The following is a 17,882-nucleotide window of genomic DNA, read 5'->3' as shown; positions in this document are numbered from 1 at the left end:
TGGAAATCGTTTTAATATGTAGTTAAGCACACTTATTTTTAATATAAAGCCAAAACTCGAACTATTCTCCGTGGTAAACTTTGTTTTTTAGAACTGGAAATCGTTTGGATATGTAGTTGAACACACTTATTTTTAACCTAAAGCCAAAATTCAACATTGGTTATAAGTGTTCTTTAAATATGTTTCTCTTCGCTTTAAAATTACTCAGAATAAAGTTTTTCAATACGTTTGACACGAAACTGGTTTTCAGGCTTTAAAAGTGAGGGTGCTTTTATTCGGGCGCAGATAGTATTACTCGTATTTCGACAAGTAAATTAAAAATCATTTGATTTAGCTGATAGATAGAGAAGATATGTTAATAAAAAATGATATTAATAGTTTTTAGTTACGTATTTAGCCTCGTTTTTATCATATTTAAAAGCTTTTTTGTTTTAGCTATTTTATCTAGTGCAGACAGCTCTAATTGCATACAAGAAAACAAACCAAGACACTGTACAAACTGAAAACTCCAGGAAAATACCAAAAATACCAAAGAACTAACAGAGCACGCCGCTTTCCAACACTACGCGAGGTGGCTTCCTGGTGAATGCCAAACAAACCGATTTCAATTGACGGAACGAATTCAAGCCGCTAAAATGGCAAACGTGCGCTGTTTACACAAGCTAATCCGTCTGCAGAAGCTCCTGCTGCCGCTAAGTAAGTAGTGTGAATCCCCCATTTCACCTGTTAGCCGCGAATTCACCGCGTGCGCTCATTACGAAAGAGAGCCGCAATCAGAAAAACAGCTGTTCGATCGACCAGTGCGTGCGTGCGAAAGAGAGGTGGCGAGAGTGAGTGAATGAGTGAGCGAGAGGTAGTGACTGACTGCCAAATGCCGGCGGCTTTAGATTTCTCGACAATTTCCCACATAAAAATTCTAAAATCCCAGTGATAAATTAAAGAAACAGGATTCAAAAAATGCAGGGGCAGGAGCAGGAGATGGAGGTGGACGTGGACGTGGCACAGGCCACGGAGGCGTCCAATTTGCTGCAGCTCATCAAGCAGCTGCTGGTGGAGAAGGCCTACGACGGCGTGCGAATGCTGTTCCAAAGTGCCCAGGAGGCGGAGCGGAACATCCGACTGCTGGCCCACATAGCCATGGACCTATACCACGACGTGTGCTTTGTGAACATCTCCGACGAGGTCAACTCCCAGGAGCCGGAGCTTTTCGACTGCTCCGACGAGCTGCTCAAGCTACTGGCCAGATTTGCTCCTCTGCAGGAGCTCATGCTGGAGCTGATGGAACGCCTGGAGGAGAGCAGAAGCCTAAATGTGTTCGGCGCCTATCTGAGGGCCCTTCAAGTGGTGCTCCAGCGACAGGGTCGCGACAAGCCGCAGGCGGTGGAGTGGTGCCTCCAGAGCGCCTTCACCCGGCTAAGGGAGTTGCCTCTGCCCAAGTACCTATCCGAGGGATATGACGAGCAACAGGCGCGTCTTATAGAGCAGAACGAGCAGGTGGAGGACCTGCTGGCCCACTACATCACCGTGGGTCTCTTTCGCCAGCCGCTCTGCTCCGAAATCCTACTTAAGGATGTGCGTGCTCCTGACCAAATCTTCAGGGACTGCAGCCAGAACCGGCGCAACATATTCGCTTGCTTCTTAATCCAACTCCTGGGTCGTCCGTTGGCTCTGCTGGAGATGAGCCACGTCAAGGAGGACCTCACGCGCACCTATGTGCAGCAGGTGACGGATAGCCTCAGCAAAGATGCCAGCCAATTCCTGGGGGATCCCTTCCTTCTGCTCAACCTGGTGGAACAACGTGCCCGTTGGCTGCGCAAACTGGATGCCTCGAAGGGCGTTTACGAGATGAGCTGCCGGAATGTGTTCCTCATCGAGGAGAAGCTGCCGCTGCATGCTGTGGCCATGTACTATCATTCGCTCTTCGTGGGCAACCAACTGCCCGCCAACGCGCCCAGGATATATGCACCTTTGTTCCTCTTCGAAACGAGTGCTTATCTGGCGGAAGTGTTGCTCAGGCAGCAGGAGCCACCACTGCAGTATTGCGGCCTCCGATTGGTGGAGCATCTTTTGGGCATCCTGATTGAGCCAGTGCCCGCCACCTCTCTTCAGCTGGATGTGCACAAGCGCTTCTGCGAGGCCTTGTGCAAGATTGTGGGCTACTCGCCGCAAGTTGCCCTCCGCCAGTTGGGACTTCATGTGCTGCGTCAGTACATACTGGGCTTCGATGACCAGGGAAAGTACCTCATCCTCAAGAATCTGCTGGAGACGCTGCAGCACGACGGACTTATGGGCTACCTGGGCGGAATGTACAAGGATCTGGTGGATAAGGCACTATCGAAATCCGAACCAATTCCAGAGGTTTATAGCGGCAAGATGTTTCGTGAGATGTTGCTGCTGTGCGTCTGTGTGCTGCCCCACGACGTCAAATCCGATCTTCTCCTGCACTCCGATCGCTTGTGTCATGCTCTGAATATCCTGCGCTACTTTGCGGTGAGGGATAAAGCGGATGTGACTGGATTTTGGCAAGCTCTGCCTGATATAACAAGAATATTGCTAGATCCCCTGGGCAAGGCACTGAACTTTTCAATGGCCCACTACAAGGCGTACAAGGAGCGCGTGGAAAGAGGTCAGAGTGCTTCGGACGATGAACTAATGCAGCGTCAACTCAACATGCTAGCCGTGAACATAACAAACAGCGGGATGGCCGGCGGCGACGGGGACAGCCATCTGCCTGATATTGGACGCCAGGAGAAGCTCGATGTGCTGGCCAGCTCCATTACCAGTCTGGAAACACTGCAATCCTTATATCTGCGCGCCAGCGAGATCATCGAACAATCGAGCCGTCTTCGTCGGAACGCCACTTCATCGGATGCCTAGCTTGTATTATGTTCACAATGAAAGCGAAATGATAACGTAAACTTTGTGTGTAAACAGAACCGAAAACGAAATCGAAACTTAAACTGATCTATGTGCTTTGGGGGTTCTTGGCTGGGGGCGATAATTAACCGACTAATTGAGCCAGTTGTGGTGTGCTAACAGGGCACCGAAACGGTCTTTGCAATGCGATCTGCGTATTTAAATGTAGCTGCATAGTGTGCGTACTTAACACCTTAACTAGGTGACTTTGCAATAGGTTCTTTTGCAATGTGTTGCGGATTTTTATGGGAATGTGTAAAATGATCTGGGGGCTCTTAAAGAATCTCACCTACGTACAGGAATATGTTCCACCTTTTTACATTTGTACTACAAACTACCAATTTTTTTGCAGATGCGCAAAGCTCCCGTTTGGCTCCATTGCCGCCGAGACCACTGACTTTTTTTCTGGCAAGGAGCTATGCCAAGGACGAAAAAACAACCAATCTAGACGACTTTCGGGCCCGCGAGGAGCAGCGCGAAAGGGAGCGGGATGCGGCAGATGAGGCCGCTGCAAAGGCAACCCAAAAAGAGGCAGGCGGAGGACTGGGAGCAACAGGATCAGAATCAAGCGGGCCACAGGACGAAGCCAAGCAGGCTAGGGTGGATGCCATACGGGCCAAGATCCTAGACGCTGCCCTAAACCATGTGCCCCAACAGGGTTGGACCCGACAGGCCATCGTTCTGGGCGCCGAGGAGAGTGGCTATCCCAGCGTGGTACATGGCATGTTCCCCGAGGGTGGCTTCGCTCTGGTCTCCCACTTCAATGGAAAGTGCAACGCACAACTGGTGGAGAGCCTGCAGCAAAAGACAGATGGCGGCAAGCAGGAGGTGGAGGATCCGCTAGACTTCTTAGTGCAAGCGGTGCGTCAGCGCCTGGAAATGGTCACGCCCTACAAAACTCATTGGCCACAGGCAATGGCTTTGATAGCCCAGCCGCAACATGCACCCACAGCTCTGGCCCAAGTCCTTACCCTGGTGGATGACATCTGCTACTACTCCGGGGATCGATCCGTGGATGTGTGTAGTTCATAATTTGTATTAATATTTATTATAATGCTTCATCCACCCTCAGTTCGGTTGGTATACGAGGCGCGTGGGTCTGGCCACCATCATGAAGATGACCGAGCTGTACTTCCTGCAAGACACCTCTCCAGGTCATGCTCAGACGTGGGATTTTCTCAAGAACCGAATGGACGAGGCCGTGCAGCTACAAATGATGCTATCCCAGACCGAGGGCATGACGCACACGTTCCAACGTTCCTTTAAATCGGCGTTCATCACGGTGAGCTACCCCTGATCTATCCCATTTGTTAATCCATTAATTTTCCTACTCTTTTACAGGCCCGTAATATACTCGGTCTAGGCTACAATCGCAATTAGTACGGATGTAAACCGATCCCGTGATCAATTGCCACGAGTGCCGCATGCAGTCCAAAGATAAATAATTCTAGTGGGAACGTTGATGCTACCACTTAAAGACCTACACTTACGTTTACCTTAGATCCATATGTATATATGTGCATATTAGTACACCCCTAAACAACAAAATATTAGTTGTTAGCTTTTGTGGTTTTTCTGGGGATTCGAAAACCCTACTCTATTTTGTTAGATATATTTTGTGTTCCCTCACTTTGGTAATATTCGCAGTCTAAAACTGCAAATAAATAAGAAACGGGAAACCCAATAATTTATTAGAGTTTGTACTTGTTTATTTGTTTATCGCATTAACGTATCCAGTTTTTTGAATGGCTGGCTCTGTCCAATTGCTGACTAATTGCGCGCATGACCTTAGTGCTTTTGAGGTTGCAGTTTTAACGCTCAAGTGATTATTCATAGATAACATTCACGGAAATTGAATGACTGGAGCCTTATTTAGGGTTTAAGTAAATTAGTTGAAGGTCAAACGAAGCTGAAAACATTTTTATGTTCTTGTCGCATTTATTGAAATTTATTAATTTGTTATTTAAGTTATACTTTAAGATATTTTAGAGCGCAACAATTGAACTGCGCAGCTGCTCCAAAAATATATTTTGGGTCAGATGCCGTGTTCAATGGTTGCCTCAAGCGATTCTAAGGTTTCCTTTGCTTGGGTGGCAAGGATTTAATGGACTGCTTGGTGGACCTTCGTGATTTTCTGGGCGTTTGACCGAATATATCTCCGAACTTCGCATTGCCGACGGACTTTTCCTTGTGCACAGATAACTTCCCTCGCAAACTGCCCAATCTCTTCTGCTCTTCTGGATTTCGATGGTGAGTTCGTCTCTTGGCAATCCGGCCATCCGGCATTAATCGATTTAAGTCCGGATGGCGGGACAGCCAGGTGGAGCTATTCTTGGCGTCAAAGGGTTTATAATAGAGCATCGGCATCTCGGCCTGCACATAAGTGGTCTTCGGTTTAATGGAGTTTGATCTGGCTTGAAGAGTAACATGTTTTTTGGGCTTGGGATTTGGAGTACCTATCCCAATACTGGTTGATGGAACAGATCTTCTATTTTTTGTTGGGTTAGATCCAATATTGGTTATAGGGATGGTTTTTATATTAGTAGTTGGGATGGTCTTTTTACTGGGTATCGGGCTAGATTTTAAACTGGTTATAGGAGCGGAATTTATACTACGATTTTGCCTCTTCGTTAGATTGGTTGAACCAGGAGTTCTTTTAACTGGTATCTGAGATGGCCCTAGGAAACCTACATTCGCTGATGACAATGATATCATCATCATAGGATTCTTGGGTTCCGTCACCTCAGAATAGAGATCGGATATGCTTCTCACGAGTCCAGGTGCGGCTTTCTTCTTCCACTTGCCGAATAAATTATTGATTTCCAGCTCGTTAAGAGCTCCCAGAAGTTTTGTGTTCTTGTCGCCTTTATTGAAATTTATTTATTTGTTTTTTAAGTTATACTTTAAGATATTTTAGAGCGCAACAATTGAATTGGGCAGCTGCTCCAAAAATATATTTTGGGTCAGATGCCATATTCAATGGTTTTCAAGCGATTCTAAGGTTTCCTTTGCTTGGGTGGCAAAGATTTAATGGACTGCTTGGTGGACCTTCGAGATTTTCTGGGCGTTTGGCCGAATATATCTCCGAACTCCGCATTGCCGACGGAATTTTCCTTTTGCACAGATAACTTCCCTCGCAAACTACCCAATCTCTTCTGCTCTTCTGGATTTCTATGGTGAGTTCGTCTCTTGGCAATCCGGCCATCCGGCATTAATCGATTTAAGTCCGGATGGCGGGACAGCCAGGTGGAGCTATTCTTGGCGTCAAACGGTTTATAATAGAGCATCGGCATCTCGGCCTGCACATAAGTGGTTTTCGGTTCAATGGAGTTTGATCTGGTTTGAATGGTAACATGTTTTTTGGGCTTGGGATTTGGAGTACCTATCCCAATACTGGTTGATGGAACAGATCTTCTATTTTTTGTTGGGTTAGATCCAATATTGGTTATAGGGATGGTTTTTATATTAGTAGTTGGGATGGTCTTTTTACTGGGTATCGGGCTAGATTTTAAACTGGTTATAGGAGCGGAATTTTTACTACGATTTTGCCTCTTCGTTAGATTGGTTGAACCAGGAGTTCTTTTAACTGGTATCTGAAATGGCCCTAGGAAACCTACATTCGCTGATGACAATGATATCATCATCATGGGATTCTTGGGTTCCGTTACCTCCGAGTAGAGATCCGATATACTTCTCACCAGTCCAGGTGCGGCTTTCTTCTTCCACTTGCCGAATAAATTATTGATTTCCAGTTCGTTAAGAGCTCCCAGGAGTTTTGGAATGGACACCACATCGCTGGCCCCAAAGAGTTCTTTCAACAATCTCACCAGTTCATCTTGTTCCCCCAATAGGGGTAGTATTTCCCCGAGATCGTCACCATTTCCGAACCACTTGTACTTGCGATTCAGTGCCCTCAACCGAAAGATATAGTCCTGCATCATGTGGAGCAGCTTTCCTAGAGTTTCTGGAGCCATGGGATCGCAGAGGTAACCGTTAATATCGAAGAGGTTACTGGCGGAGAAGAGGTCCTGATCCGGAAATCCACTTAGGGGCACCCTGAAGCTCCTTCGTTTTCGGGAAATCATCATCACTTTTCCATAGTTGGCATATAGAAGGCGTAGCAATATATAATGAGCTGCTTCCGGGGATCTATCCAATTCATTTGCCAGGGCGTATATCACCCGACGATTAACCTCCAGCCAGCGTGGTGGCAAAGTGTCGCAGGGATCAGGAGGTGGCTCCTGATCCCTGCCCCTCACGAAGGGATTCTCGGCAAAGGGACGACTGCCTAGGGGACAGCAGCTGGAGATGGTGCGCACCGGGCAGTGGGGACAGCTGTAGGGGATCGGAGGACATGGTGTCCGGCGGAGGCGGCAGCAGTGGATGCACATCGATTCCGGTGGTCAGAAATGGGATAGCACTGTAAACAAGACAGCTTGGAACGACTTTCAATTTGGAATTTACTAAGATGACGATTAAACGCCCTAATGTCCAAATGAACCAGATCCTATCTATCCCACAGGTGGGCACAATCATGTTGAAATGGCAAGTCGTTGCCAAAAAATTGTGGTTTACGGGGAATACTTTTCACAAAAGCGATGACAAAATTGGCAAAGCTAGATCTTTAAATCGTTTTATGAGTATCTGCAAGTCTTAAATATTTGATGTCAAAAACCCACCCTCTTGATAAATAAATCCAGGGTCATTTTCTTAGTCTATCTTAAATTTTATTCTCATTTAGAGTTATGTATCTGCTTATCAGCGTTGTCTGAATTGGAAGAATCTATATATAATTCGAGAACAAAAGTGGTTCTTCAATAATCTTGTATTGCACTCATTATTCATCTTCTAAAACTAATGGAGATTAATTCAAGGGCTCTAAGTATGGCTCTTCCTCGCAGGGCAATGGTTCTACTTTACTGAAATTGAGGGATTTAGAATACTTAAAATATTACTTTTAAAAAAAGTCAGCTCACTTTTGTAGAATCTCACAGGACTTTAATTTAGATTCAGTGGCAGCCTGCAGTTGTTTCAGCCTTTCTGGCACATCGTTTGTGGCAGCTATCATGGCTCCTAGTCTTTCCTTAAGGCCGGAAAATGTGGGTCTGTGTGATGGCACGGAACTCCAGCAACTTTCCATCAGAGAAAACCTACATATTATAAACAGATATCTAAAGTTCATAAATAACTATATAATATTTCAACCTACATTTCATGTGTGCAGCCCTCGGGTCGCTTCATCCTGTGACCTTGTCGCAGAAGCTGGAGGAGATCACCGGGCGACACCGATGGATACGGCATTCCACCCAGCGTGGTGATCTCATAGAGCAGCACTCCAAAGGACCAGCTGAAAGTGTGGATGATCAGAGAAAAGTTGACTAGAGATTAAAGACCAAAAAGTACTTACACATCGCTCTGACTGGTGTACACCTGGTGGGTGAGGGATTCCAAAGCCAACCACTTAATAGGCAGCTTGCCACTTCCTCCGGACTTTCGGTACACATTCTCGTGATACACATCTCGACTCAGCCTTTAAGAAAATAAGAAATATTATAAAAGTTTACCAATATTCCAGGGATTACCCACCCAAAATCTGCAATCTTAATGCTGCGATCTAGGGAGATCAGCACATTGCGGGCAGCCAGATCACGATGCACTACTTTTTTTTGGGCCAGAAATTCCTAAAAACCATTTGATTATGTTATAAGTTCTGCATAGGGAGTTTAAGTAATATAATCATACCATTCCAACAGCCACCTGTTGGGCAATGTCCAACAGATCTGCGTTTTTTAGAGGTATTCTTGGTTTTGAATCCGATGAATCGAGGCAATCAAAGTATTCCTTGTTCTCAAAGGTACGTTTCTTTCTCTCGTACTGTAATTTCTGCTTTGGCTCTTTCTTGAACTCTGGTTCTAGTTTCTGTTTTGTTGGATCTTCTGGAGTTTTTGAGACTTTTGGAATATCACTACCCCCGATGTTTTCAATATCCCCTAGTCCATAACCCTGGTTGTCTGCTGCATTTGTTATCCGGGTGAGGGTGTAGGTCTCCACGCGACTGCTTGTTTGGGTCTGATCCGCTTCACTCTCCTCCTCCACAGTGGATAACATCGAGCGGTTGATATCTTCTATGCGGTCATGAATGGAATTACGAGGGGGGAACCGTCGCTTGTCCACATTCTCCTCAAGATTCTTCTTAAGGCCAATGGCATTCTGCTCCTGCCGGAACTTCCACTCGTCACTAAGTTAGGGAAAGATCAGTTTTTTGTTAATTTCAAAAATTGGGTACATACCGTAAGAAGTTCTGCAGGCTTCCCAGGCTACAGTATTCAATGAGCAACATCATCTGGTGGCTAAAACGAGTTGAGTATCCTACGATACCCACTATATTTGGGTGTTTGCCCACGGCTTTAAGCATCTGAATTTCGCATTTAAACGCATACACATCCTCGTCATTGGGTTCATCTGTGGTACAATAAAGAAAACTTAGATAAAATAAGGTCTCCAATACTAGTACTACCTTTTAACAACTTCACTGCCACCTGGCGCTTCTCGTAGACTCCGCGCCGCACCAAGCCGAAGGCCCCCTCGCCAAGGACTTCTTGTAGAAGCACCGAATGGGGCTCCACCTCCAGCTCGTCCAGTGTGTCCAGACTTTCGTTGGCGGACAGACTGACCATTAGGCCACTGCTGTCCATCATCGAGAGGTGGAACTCGGCGGCCTTCGCGTTCTTGGCCTCCATTTTCAAGGCCTGAACATTCCGTCTGCAGAAGGTCAGGCAGCATAGCATCAAAATGCATCCAATGGGTACGATTATGAAGAGTATCAGCTTGACCAGGTTGCCCTCTGTTTAAATGGAAAAATATAAGATAATGTAGAAACCAGTAAATTTTATTTTTAAAGTTTTAAAAAATTTAAAAAATATATTTTTAGTGGATTTATAATTTGAACCAATTTAGGCGTTTAGTTTTCTGACTTCTTTTCGGAGTTTAAAAATTTGCAAGGAATCATAAAAATCTGTAGGTCATATTTGTGAACTATCGAAACTATACCATATAAATCCAAAATCTATGTACTCAGTTTTAGTCCACCTATTAAAAAAAAGTCTTTATAAGAACTATCAAATTTCTATTGTTGCAAACATGGGATGAAAAGTTTTTACAGGACTGTTAAATAAGCTAAAAATATCATAACTTTTAATTTTGTTAATCTTTTAATATCCTAAGTTATAAAAAATGTACTAACCAATCAGCCAGACATCCCGCGGTACTTTCTCCAGGGTCAAACCGGAGACATTTCTGCCGCCTGCCGATTGTGCCACCAAATGGACTTCAAAATGGGAGCCCAGTACCGTGATCTTGGGTACAAAGAAGTGGCTCCTGTTTTGGTCAAGCGTAAAGTTGATATCCTTACCGCCATGAAACAGATCGTAGATGTGGAGTGTGTAGTTATCTGGCAGGTGACTGGGTCGCGACCAGGAAATATTTAGAGCCAAGGTGTTAGGCAAATACTGCTCCTGAGCCACACTTAGATTCTCCGGTTTAAGAGGAGCTATCGGGTGGGTTTAAAATGAAATAAGGCAAGTTAAATATTTTCAAGTATCTTACGGCAGAGTGTGTAGTTGAAGGGATACCATTCTAAACAGCTTGGAGCCATGACTGCCAACCAACTCAGGTTGCTTTCAAGTTTGTTCATTATATTCACAGTTCGCACGCCCACTTGATAGTGTTGGTCGAACTCTAAGTTGTCCACCGTGTGCTTGTAGAGCTTCTTTCGCTGGAGGAGAAGGTTAAGTGTTCTTAACCTTATCAGGATATCAGGGGTATTATGGTATACTTACATCCCGGAACTGTTCCACCCGCGGCTCGTCCATATTGACGCTGTGGGTTGGCAAGGAGACCATATCGAAGTAGCAGTTTTGTTCTGAAACGGGAAAAGTTTGGAAAGTAAGTTGGGGGTACTTTGTATTGAGAATGGAACCCACCCGCTGAAGGCTCCCACTCGATCTCGGCAGCAACGCGATACAGCTCACCCGATTGGGGGACAAATCGCATCAGCTTCACGGGTCCCATTTTGCTGGGTTGGTAACCTCGGATTAGGGTGGCAAAGGTCTGGTCTTTGGCTATCAGGGAGTAGCTGCCATCCCCGTGCATCGCCAGGGCGGTGACATTGTGGCTGCAGTTGGACTCCAAACCAGGTATGATCAGAAAGTTTTCATCCGACTGAAAGCAGAAAAACAATGAAAAAGTATAATGGAAGTTGTATAAAATGGGATACTACCAAAATGGAGTTACTAAATGGTTATTCTCACTAAGTTACTAAGTACCTCTAATATAAAGCATTATAATCTTACCAGGAAAAGTCTGGTCTCTGGAATATCCTCTTTCACAGCATCCACCCGGATTATGTAAGTAGCATTTGGAGCTGACTCATTTCCCCCTCTGTGCTGCACCCAATCTATATTGAAAACAATCTCTGACTCCGTGCGACACAACATATTCAGCAGATAGTTATCCTGTACTTTGCGAAGAGTTACAGGAGATGTCCCATTGGCCCTGCAGTCCTGGTAGCAGCCTTGAAAGTCCTATCATCAAAAAAGAAACTAAGTGAGTTTTTACGATAGTAAAAATATTTTTATTAGGCTGTTAACCTAATAATTGTTAGAAATGTTTGTTCAATACCAAGAAAATGGAAGAATATTTAATATCCTTTAAAGTAAAATGAGTATTTCACTTTTTTGGGGAGATATATCATACCATCTTGCCTTTTTCCAGGCAATTCTGGGTGCATGCGGTCACAGTGAGCAGCAATTCGTCGTAGGAGATTTGGTCCATTATCAGAATTTCACCTTGATTGCTTCCCACAAAAAACCAAAAGAGAAACGCGAATTTCGTATAGAAAATCAGCATTTTTCTTTGTTTGGCTTCCAAATCAACTTCTTTAGTTTATAGTTGATTGCGTATTGCAATGGAAAATGTTTGTTTTGGGTTTATTGCACTTTTAGCATGCACTTTGATCTGGCGTTAACTTTTTTATTACACTTCTTGGAAATATTTTTTTTTTAAGATCCCACTTTAGAGATTAAAATCGAACCGCTGCTCATGGATTATCTCGCCAAACTAAGGCCCAAAAATGTGACAGAGGAAAAAGACGAAAAAGGAATGATAAAGAATGGTGGACTCGCTGAATATATTTGCGCTATTTTGTTTTGATTTGATTTTCACTTCTTCATTGCATTGTATTGGATTGTATCGGATTGGACCAGGGGTCATTTGAAATGCAAAAACCAAATCGGTACTTCGTCATCGTAGCGCCAAGGAAGATTGGGAAACTTGTAGGCATTCCCCTAGAAAAATTTTATTGGTAATCTTAAAATATAAACCACATTTGTAGAATTTTTAAATCTTATTTATTGGTACATTACTTATTGGTACTATAAATCATTAGTCTCGACTAGGTCTTTTGAATTTCCGATATTTTTTGCGCCAAAAGTGCATTCAATGCAACAAACCGATAACCAATAGTTAAGTGTTGATTAGTGCTGAAACACCAATTAGGCGCCAATATTTGAATTTAAACTTAAAACAGCTTTGCTAATTCTGCTACATTGTAAGTTTTACATAAACCCGACTTTCTTGCCTTCATTTTAATTAGAATAGATCTAAAGCAAGCCTAAAAACAGGTATTCCTTGATAAAGACTTGCAAATGCACATGACCTCAGCTGCTTTTGTTTATATCGTATAGAACCCGCAATTACGTCGGTGACTCAACTGTTGCATCGCATTTGAGTACTCGTAATACTCATTTGGGAATCTCGAGCAATGCTCTCTGACTTTTGAATGCCGTATCGCTTGTTTAGTTAAATTTTGCACGCTCGCGTCGTCGGTTCTGCTCTCAAAATGCGATAACGATCCATTACGTGTATAAATATTTACAGCCGCCTCTTCAAACAAAAATAATAATATGTTTCTATTAGAGGCTTCTTAAAAATAAAAGCTTTAGAGATTATTATGGTTTATTTGGCTTCGATAACAAATGAAATAACTAAAATATAAGAGGAGTTTCCAATATAACAAGAAGCTTATCTTATAACAAGTTTCGTTCTACATTCAATGGTATTTAAACTTGATTTTAATAGGCAAACCAGTTGTAATTAAGATGTACAAACTGTATTAAATAAAAGTGATCACAGGTGTAAGCGTGTCCAAGCAAGTTTTTAAAAAGCCGGCTATTGCTGGCAATGATAAGAAGGTATCGCAATTGCAGCCAGACGTCTATATAGAGCACGACATTATCTTGAGTGTTCGAATTTTTAAACACCCCAAGCAAATAGCTATTATATCGGTGGTATTTTTCAACAACTCTTACCGATAGCCACAAATTCGCGCCACCGGCGGATACTGATAAGGATAAGAGTTGGTTACTAAACTCTAGACATTCTTCAGTCGTTGGAGAACCGTGCGAAGAGTCTCTACTTAATTCTTCGGTCCGTGAAGAGTTTTTCAGTTTTTGAGAGCGGCAAACATGAAAATCGAGTGGGCTCCCCTCGAAGTTCCCATGGAGCGGCGTCGTCAGACGTTTGCCATGGCCTTCTTCATCTTTTCCTTCATGATAGTATCCCTTGGATCTTATGTACTGGTTGCTGCTTTGTTAGTAAGTAAAGTAGGTTATTGGTTAATCAATAAATTAAGTAATCTCTTGTAGATCTATGGTGGCCTTGTGTGGCGCAGCTTGGTGGTTATCTACTTGGTCTACGTCTTTGCAAATCACAGGAGAACGCATTCTATAATGGACGGCAATGGGTAGGCTCGAAAATTTTCCCTTTAAAAACAATTTTCATTGGCGGTAATACAATCTTTTTTTTTAGCTGGAAGATTAGTCGCAACAACTGGCTGTTTCGGCACTATCGAGACTACTTTCCCGTTCAGCTTATCAAAACCGCAGATCTACCGCCGAATAAAAACTATATTTTGGCCAGCTTTCCCCATGGAGTTCTGGCGTAAGAGTAAGCTCGTTGACTGATAGGCAATCTTATCAATGAGTGCTTAAGTGACGAAACATTTATGTACACACTCATACTAATGTAAATATTGAAATATAGGACGGGCATTTCCATCAACATGGGTCTAGACATCTCCAAGTGGCTGGAACTGTTCCCGCAGGTGAGGCCCAAGGTAGCTACTTTGGACCAGAACTTCTTGACGCCCATTGTGCGTGGTCTCTTGAGATCTTGGGGCCTGGTTTCGGTTTCCAAGGATGCTTTGGTATACTTGCTGTCCAAGTCGAACGATCCCGAGCACAAAGACAATCGGGATGGATTCACCTCCAATGCGGTGGCCATTCTGGTGGGTGGTGCTCAGGAGGCACTGGATTCGCATCCTGGTAAATACATCTTGACCCTGAAGAACCGCAAGGGATTCGTCAAGATGGCCATTCGAACGGGGTGAGTAAAGATCTTGAGAGTTAAGAGATAGTTTTAACAGTTTTCTTTCACTACTCAAGGGCATCTATTGTACCCTCGTTTTCCTTCGGCGAGGTGGACATCATAGATCAGTTGGCCAACCCACCTAACTCTCCGGTTCGCCGCTTTCAAGATTTTGTAAAGAGGATTACGGGGATATCCCCGCTGATTCCAGTGGGTCGCGGCATCTTTAACTACACCTTCGGAATTCTGCCCAACCGACGGCGCATCGTTCAAGTTGGTGAGTCCCAACATTATAGAAAATTCCCTTAAATTCTATTAACCCATTTATTTTCTAAAATCCTCTCAGTTGGTGCCCCCATTGATGTAGTAAAGAGTGATGAGCCGGATGCAGCCTATGTGGATAAGATACATAAACAGGTCATCGAGGATCTGGAGAATATGTTTGCTCGGTACAAGGATCTTTACATACCAAACTCTAAACAGAGCAAGCTGATTATTCATTAGTCAAAAAAATTGTTTCCTAAAGAATGTGATCAAACTAATGCTTTATAAGCATATAATACAAACCGATTTAGTCATTTTATAAGGTTGTTTTAATTTGTCTGCGTCTTTATAACTGTGGTTAGTGATCACTTTTTTAAACAAGGAATTATCGCCTAGCAACAATTAAAAGCTCTGATCACGTTATGTATCGATAAGAAAGCTTTAGTGTTAATCAACGATCAATATTTATTAACGGTTATTTTTTAAATTCAAAGAATTTATTATAATGATTGTTTAATTGATTGGTATTGCAAGAAATAATGTGACTTAAAAGACAATAATTAGATTATATTTAAAATCTCTTTTTAGTAAAAACAGACCTGTCTTCCAGTTTTAATAGCACTTTAAAACCTGTTTTACAGAGGTTGGACTTTGTTGGCTTTTTCGTAGTATTTGTATAGAGGAGGTAATCATTTCATCATGCATACTATTTCAGTCTAGTTTAACACTTAAACCGATAATCACCTCTAGTCGATTCTGGTATGGAAATATATTTTCTTATCACTCTATATATATAACTATATTTTTAGTTAGTCAGATGAAATACGACCCAGATCATAAGGTGTTAATAAAATCAAAAGTGGGTTATAATTTTGGAATCGCCGCGTACCTTTGTACCCACACGCCGATTGTAAGCCAGCCTTTATCATTTTTATCACGAATTCCCATCGGCCCCAAACAAAGAACTACTGGTTAGTTGGTTTATGATTAGCCGGTAATGCGGGCGCCCTGCGATAAGGATAAGTATAAGTCTAATACTGGTCAAATTGACCGTCGCTGGTTTTCATATCATTTAGTCGTGGGAGAACCGCCGAAAGAGCAGCTGGTAGAGTTATTGGACAATATTGGAACGGAATAAACATGAAAATCGAATGGGCACCCCTCCGAGTTCCTCTGGAACGTCGATTGCAGATACTGGTCACGGCGTTTTTCACCTCGATGCTGTTGATACTATTATCTACTTCATTTCTCTTAGTAGCTGGTTCACTGGTAAGAAGACTAATCTTTAAAATAAATATTGGATTGTTAAATTGTTGATTTTCTATAGATCTATGGAGGCCTACTTCTGCGCAGCTTAATGGTGATTTACTTGGTTTACGTCTATGTGCATCACAAGGAAACCCAATCTGTGGTGGATGGCAATGGGTAAGTGTAATATCAAAGAAAACTTCCTTGAAACTGATATGTCACCTACCTCAGCTGGATGATTACCCGTACTAATCGCATTCATCGTCGCTATCGCGATTACTTTCCCGTGGAACTGGTGAAAACCGCCGAGCTGCCAGCTAATAAAAACTACATCTTGGCCAGCTTTCCCCATGGAATTTTGGGGTAAGTACATTAACAGATAGCCAATCTTATCGTTTAAATATAAATATACACTGATTTGGATTGTAGTACGGGCATTGGTATAAACATGGGTGTAGAAATCTCCAAGTGGCTTGAGCTATTCCCTCAAGTGCGACCAAAAGTGGGCACTCTGGATCAGCATTTCCATGTTCCTTTCATGCGAGAGGTCATTCGTTGCTGGGGTTTGGTATCCGTATCCAAGGAGGCCCTAATCCGTATGCTCAGTAAATCGAATGATCCCAAACACAAGGACAATCGGGATGGATTCACCTCGAATGCAGTGGCCATACTGGTTGGTGGTGCCCAGGAGGCTATGGACTCGCATCCTGGACAGTATATTTTGACCCTGAAGAATAGGAAGGGTTTCGTCAAGATGGCGATTCGAACGGGGTGAGTAAAGGTTTGGAAAATTAAAAAAAAAATCTATCTTATATCTGATTCTAGTTCATCAATTGTGCCTTCGTTTTCGTTTGGCGAGGTGGACATTTTCGACCAGGTGGCCAATCCTCCGGACTCCCTACTGCGTCGAATTCAGAATGTTGTTAAGAAGCTAACCGGTGTGTCTCCACTGATCCCAGTGGGTCGAGGTTTCTTTAACTACACCTTTGGCCCCCTGCCTTTTCGACGACGCATTGTCCAAGTTGGTGAGTAATACTTTTTATTTCCTTTAGTAATAATTAATTACTATTTAAATTATTTGTATTTCCTAGTTGGATCACCCATTGATGTTGTGAAGAGCGATATACCAGACTCAGAGTATGTGGACAAAGTTCATGGTCAGGTCATTGAGGCCCTGGAGAAATTATTTGAGCAGCACAAAGGCAAATACTTACAGAACCCTACGAGTGCCAAACTGGTTGTACAGTAATTAAAAAGGGTTTAGTAATTCTTATATACAAGATATTAGTGGGTAACAGTATTATTATTGTTACAGTTTGATTTAATGATACCAAAGGCAGTTTTGGTATATACAAAACCTTTTAGAAAAAGCAATGAAGTGTACTAAAATAAAAGTGTGTTTTAGAATTTCATTTCCAATTCAATTATTGATTGTGATGTTTTCAATATGGGAACAAAACGGAAAAGTGAATTCCACGTGCTGGACTTTCAGTTCGACATGCTTTTATAAAATTCGAGAAGTTCACATAAAGAAAAGTGCGTGATTATTACTATATTTTTCCAATTCAATGTAAAGAAGACAGCATGAATCAGCAGTTGTTCGAATGAGACACTGGACTGATAAGGACGACACAGATCTCTAGCGAAAAATGCGACAAAATCAAACTAGTCCCCTTATCGAAGAACCCATTTCTGGAGTACGCACGACAAAATGAGTATTTTGACTGTTGCGAAGCACCGCCGAAACATGTGTCATAAACATAAAGTTCTACGAGTAAAGGTCAAGAATAATTCGCGAAAGTAATGACTGTTGCCGGCATACCCCTGTAAGCATTGGAATAGTACCGGCTACCAAGATATGATTCAGTATTCGCTGATTAAACAGAAACTGTTAAGATTTTAATCAAAATTTACAGCCACTCAATATGACTGCCTTATCAGCCCTATTTGATTTTAATTTGAGCATATAAATCTGAATAAATAGGTTTACTTTTCAGAGCATCTGCACACTGTGACGTAATCTTAATTCT

General features: G+C 42.9%; 6 protein-coding genes across 7 annotated transcripts; 4 read left to right on the top strand and 2 right to left on the bottom strand.

Annotated features, from left to right (window-relative positions):
• The first annotated feature begins 540 nt into the window (after positions 1 to 540).
• Coq9 (ubiquinone biosynthesis protein COQ9, mitochondrial) lies at positions 541 to 4,603 on the top strand. Its single transcript, XM_017074982.4, has 4 exons — positions 541 to 696; positions 3,269 to 3,933; positions 3,989 to 4,198; positions 4,258 to 4,603. The coding sequence occupies exons 1-4, from the start codon at positions 636 to 638 to the stop codon at positions 4,294 to 4,296; spliced, it is 975 nt and encodes a 324-aa protein (XP_016930471.2). The 5' UTR covers positions 541 to 635; the 3' UTR covers positions 4,297 to 4,603.
• On the top strand, positions 746 to 2,960 carry LOC108010146 (glomulin). The gene has a single exon (XM_017074981.4). It carries the CDS (start codon positions 958 to 960, stop codon positions 2,875 to 2,877), a length of 1,920 nt encoding a protein of 639 aa, XP_016930470.1. The 5' UTR covers positions 746 to 957; the 3' UTR covers positions 2,878 to 2,960.
• Positions 4,604 to 5,908: 1,305 nt separating the features above from the next.
• Positions 5,909 to 7,553, bottom strand: LOC108008771 (uncharacterized). Its single transcript, XM_017072669.4, has one exon. It carries the CDS (start codon positions 7,305 to 7,307, stop codon positions 5,913 to 5,915), a length of 1,395 nt encoding a protein of 464 aa, XP_016928158.2. The 5' UTR covers positions 7,308 to 7,553; the 3' UTR covers positions 5,909 to 5,912.
• Positions 7,554 to 7,686: 133 nt separating this feature from the next.
• tor (tyrosine protein kinase receptor torso) lies at positions 7,687 to 12,041 on the bottom strand. The gene is made up of 14 exons (XM_017072281.4): positions 11,671 to 12,041; positions 11,268 to 11,498; positions 10,899 to 11,136; positions 10,755 to 10,837; positions 10,522 to 10,690; positions 10,160 to 10,465; positions 9,434 to 9,760; positions 9,207 to 9,378; positions 8,659 to 9,154; positions 8,503 to 8,597; positions 8,324 to 8,446; positions 8,126 to 8,263; positions 7,893 to 8,066; positions 7,687 to 7,835 (listed from the first exon to the last, which is right to left on the bottom strand). The coding sequence occupies exons 1-14, from the start codon at positions 11,821 to 11,823 to the stop codon at positions 7,781 to 7,783; spliced, it is 2,760 nt and encodes a 919-aa protein (XP_016927770.2). The 5' UTR covers positions 11,824 to 12,041; the 3' UTR covers positions 7,687 to 7,780.
• A 760-nt stretch (positions 12,042 to 12,801) lies between these two features.
• On the top strand, positions 12,802 to 14,958 carry LOC108008596 (diacylglycerol O-acyltransferase 2). Its single transcript, XM_017072474.4, has 6 exons — positions 12,802 to 13,568; positions 13,620 to 13,717; positions 13,783 to 13,914; positions 14,017 to 14,358; positions 14,418 to 14,617; positions 14,687 to 14,958. Exons 1-6 carry the CDS (start codon positions 13,440 to 13,442, stop codon positions 14,842 to 14,844), a joined length of 1,059 nt encoding a protein of 352 aa, XP_016927963.2. The 5' UTR covers positions 12,802 to 13,439; the 3' UTR covers positions 14,845 to 14,958.
• Positions 14,959 to 15,413: 455 nt separating this feature from the next.
• Positions 15,414 to 17,276, top strand: Dgat2 (Diacylglycerol O-acyltransferase 2). Of its 2 annotated transcripts, none has more exons than XM_017072458.4 (7): positions 15,414 to 15,575; positions 15,681 to 15,873; positions 15,932 to 16,029; positions 16,084 to 16,215; positions 16,282 to 16,623; positions 16,678 to 16,877; positions 16,944 to 17,276. In XM_017072458.4, the coding sequence occupies exons 2-7, from the start codon at positions 15,745 to 15,747 to the stop codon at positions 17,099 to 17,101; spliced, it is 1,059 nt and encodes a 352-aa protein (XP_016927947.2). In that variant the 5' UTR covers positions 15,414 to 15,575; positions 15,681 to 15,744; the 3' UTR covers positions 17,102 to 17,276. The 2 variants fall into 2 exon arrangements, with proteins under 2 accessions (XP_016927947.2, XP_070850664.1); XM_070994563.1 differs by having other exon boundaries at positions 15,496 to 15,514.
• The last annotated feature ends 606 nt before the right edge of the window (positions 17,277 to 17,882 follow it).

Source organism: Drosophila suzukii, chromosome 2R (genome assembly GCF_043229965.1).
Source record: "Drosophila suzukii chromosome 2R, CBGP_Dsuzu_IsoJpt1.0, whole genome shotgun sequence".
NCBI classification, from domain to species: domain Eukaryota; kingdom Metazoa; phylum Arthropoda; class Insecta; order Diptera; family Drosophilidae; genus Drosophila; species Drosophila suzukii.
Note: the sequence above shows the minus strand (reverse complement) of the source record. Positions and strands in the feature narration are given on the sequence as shown.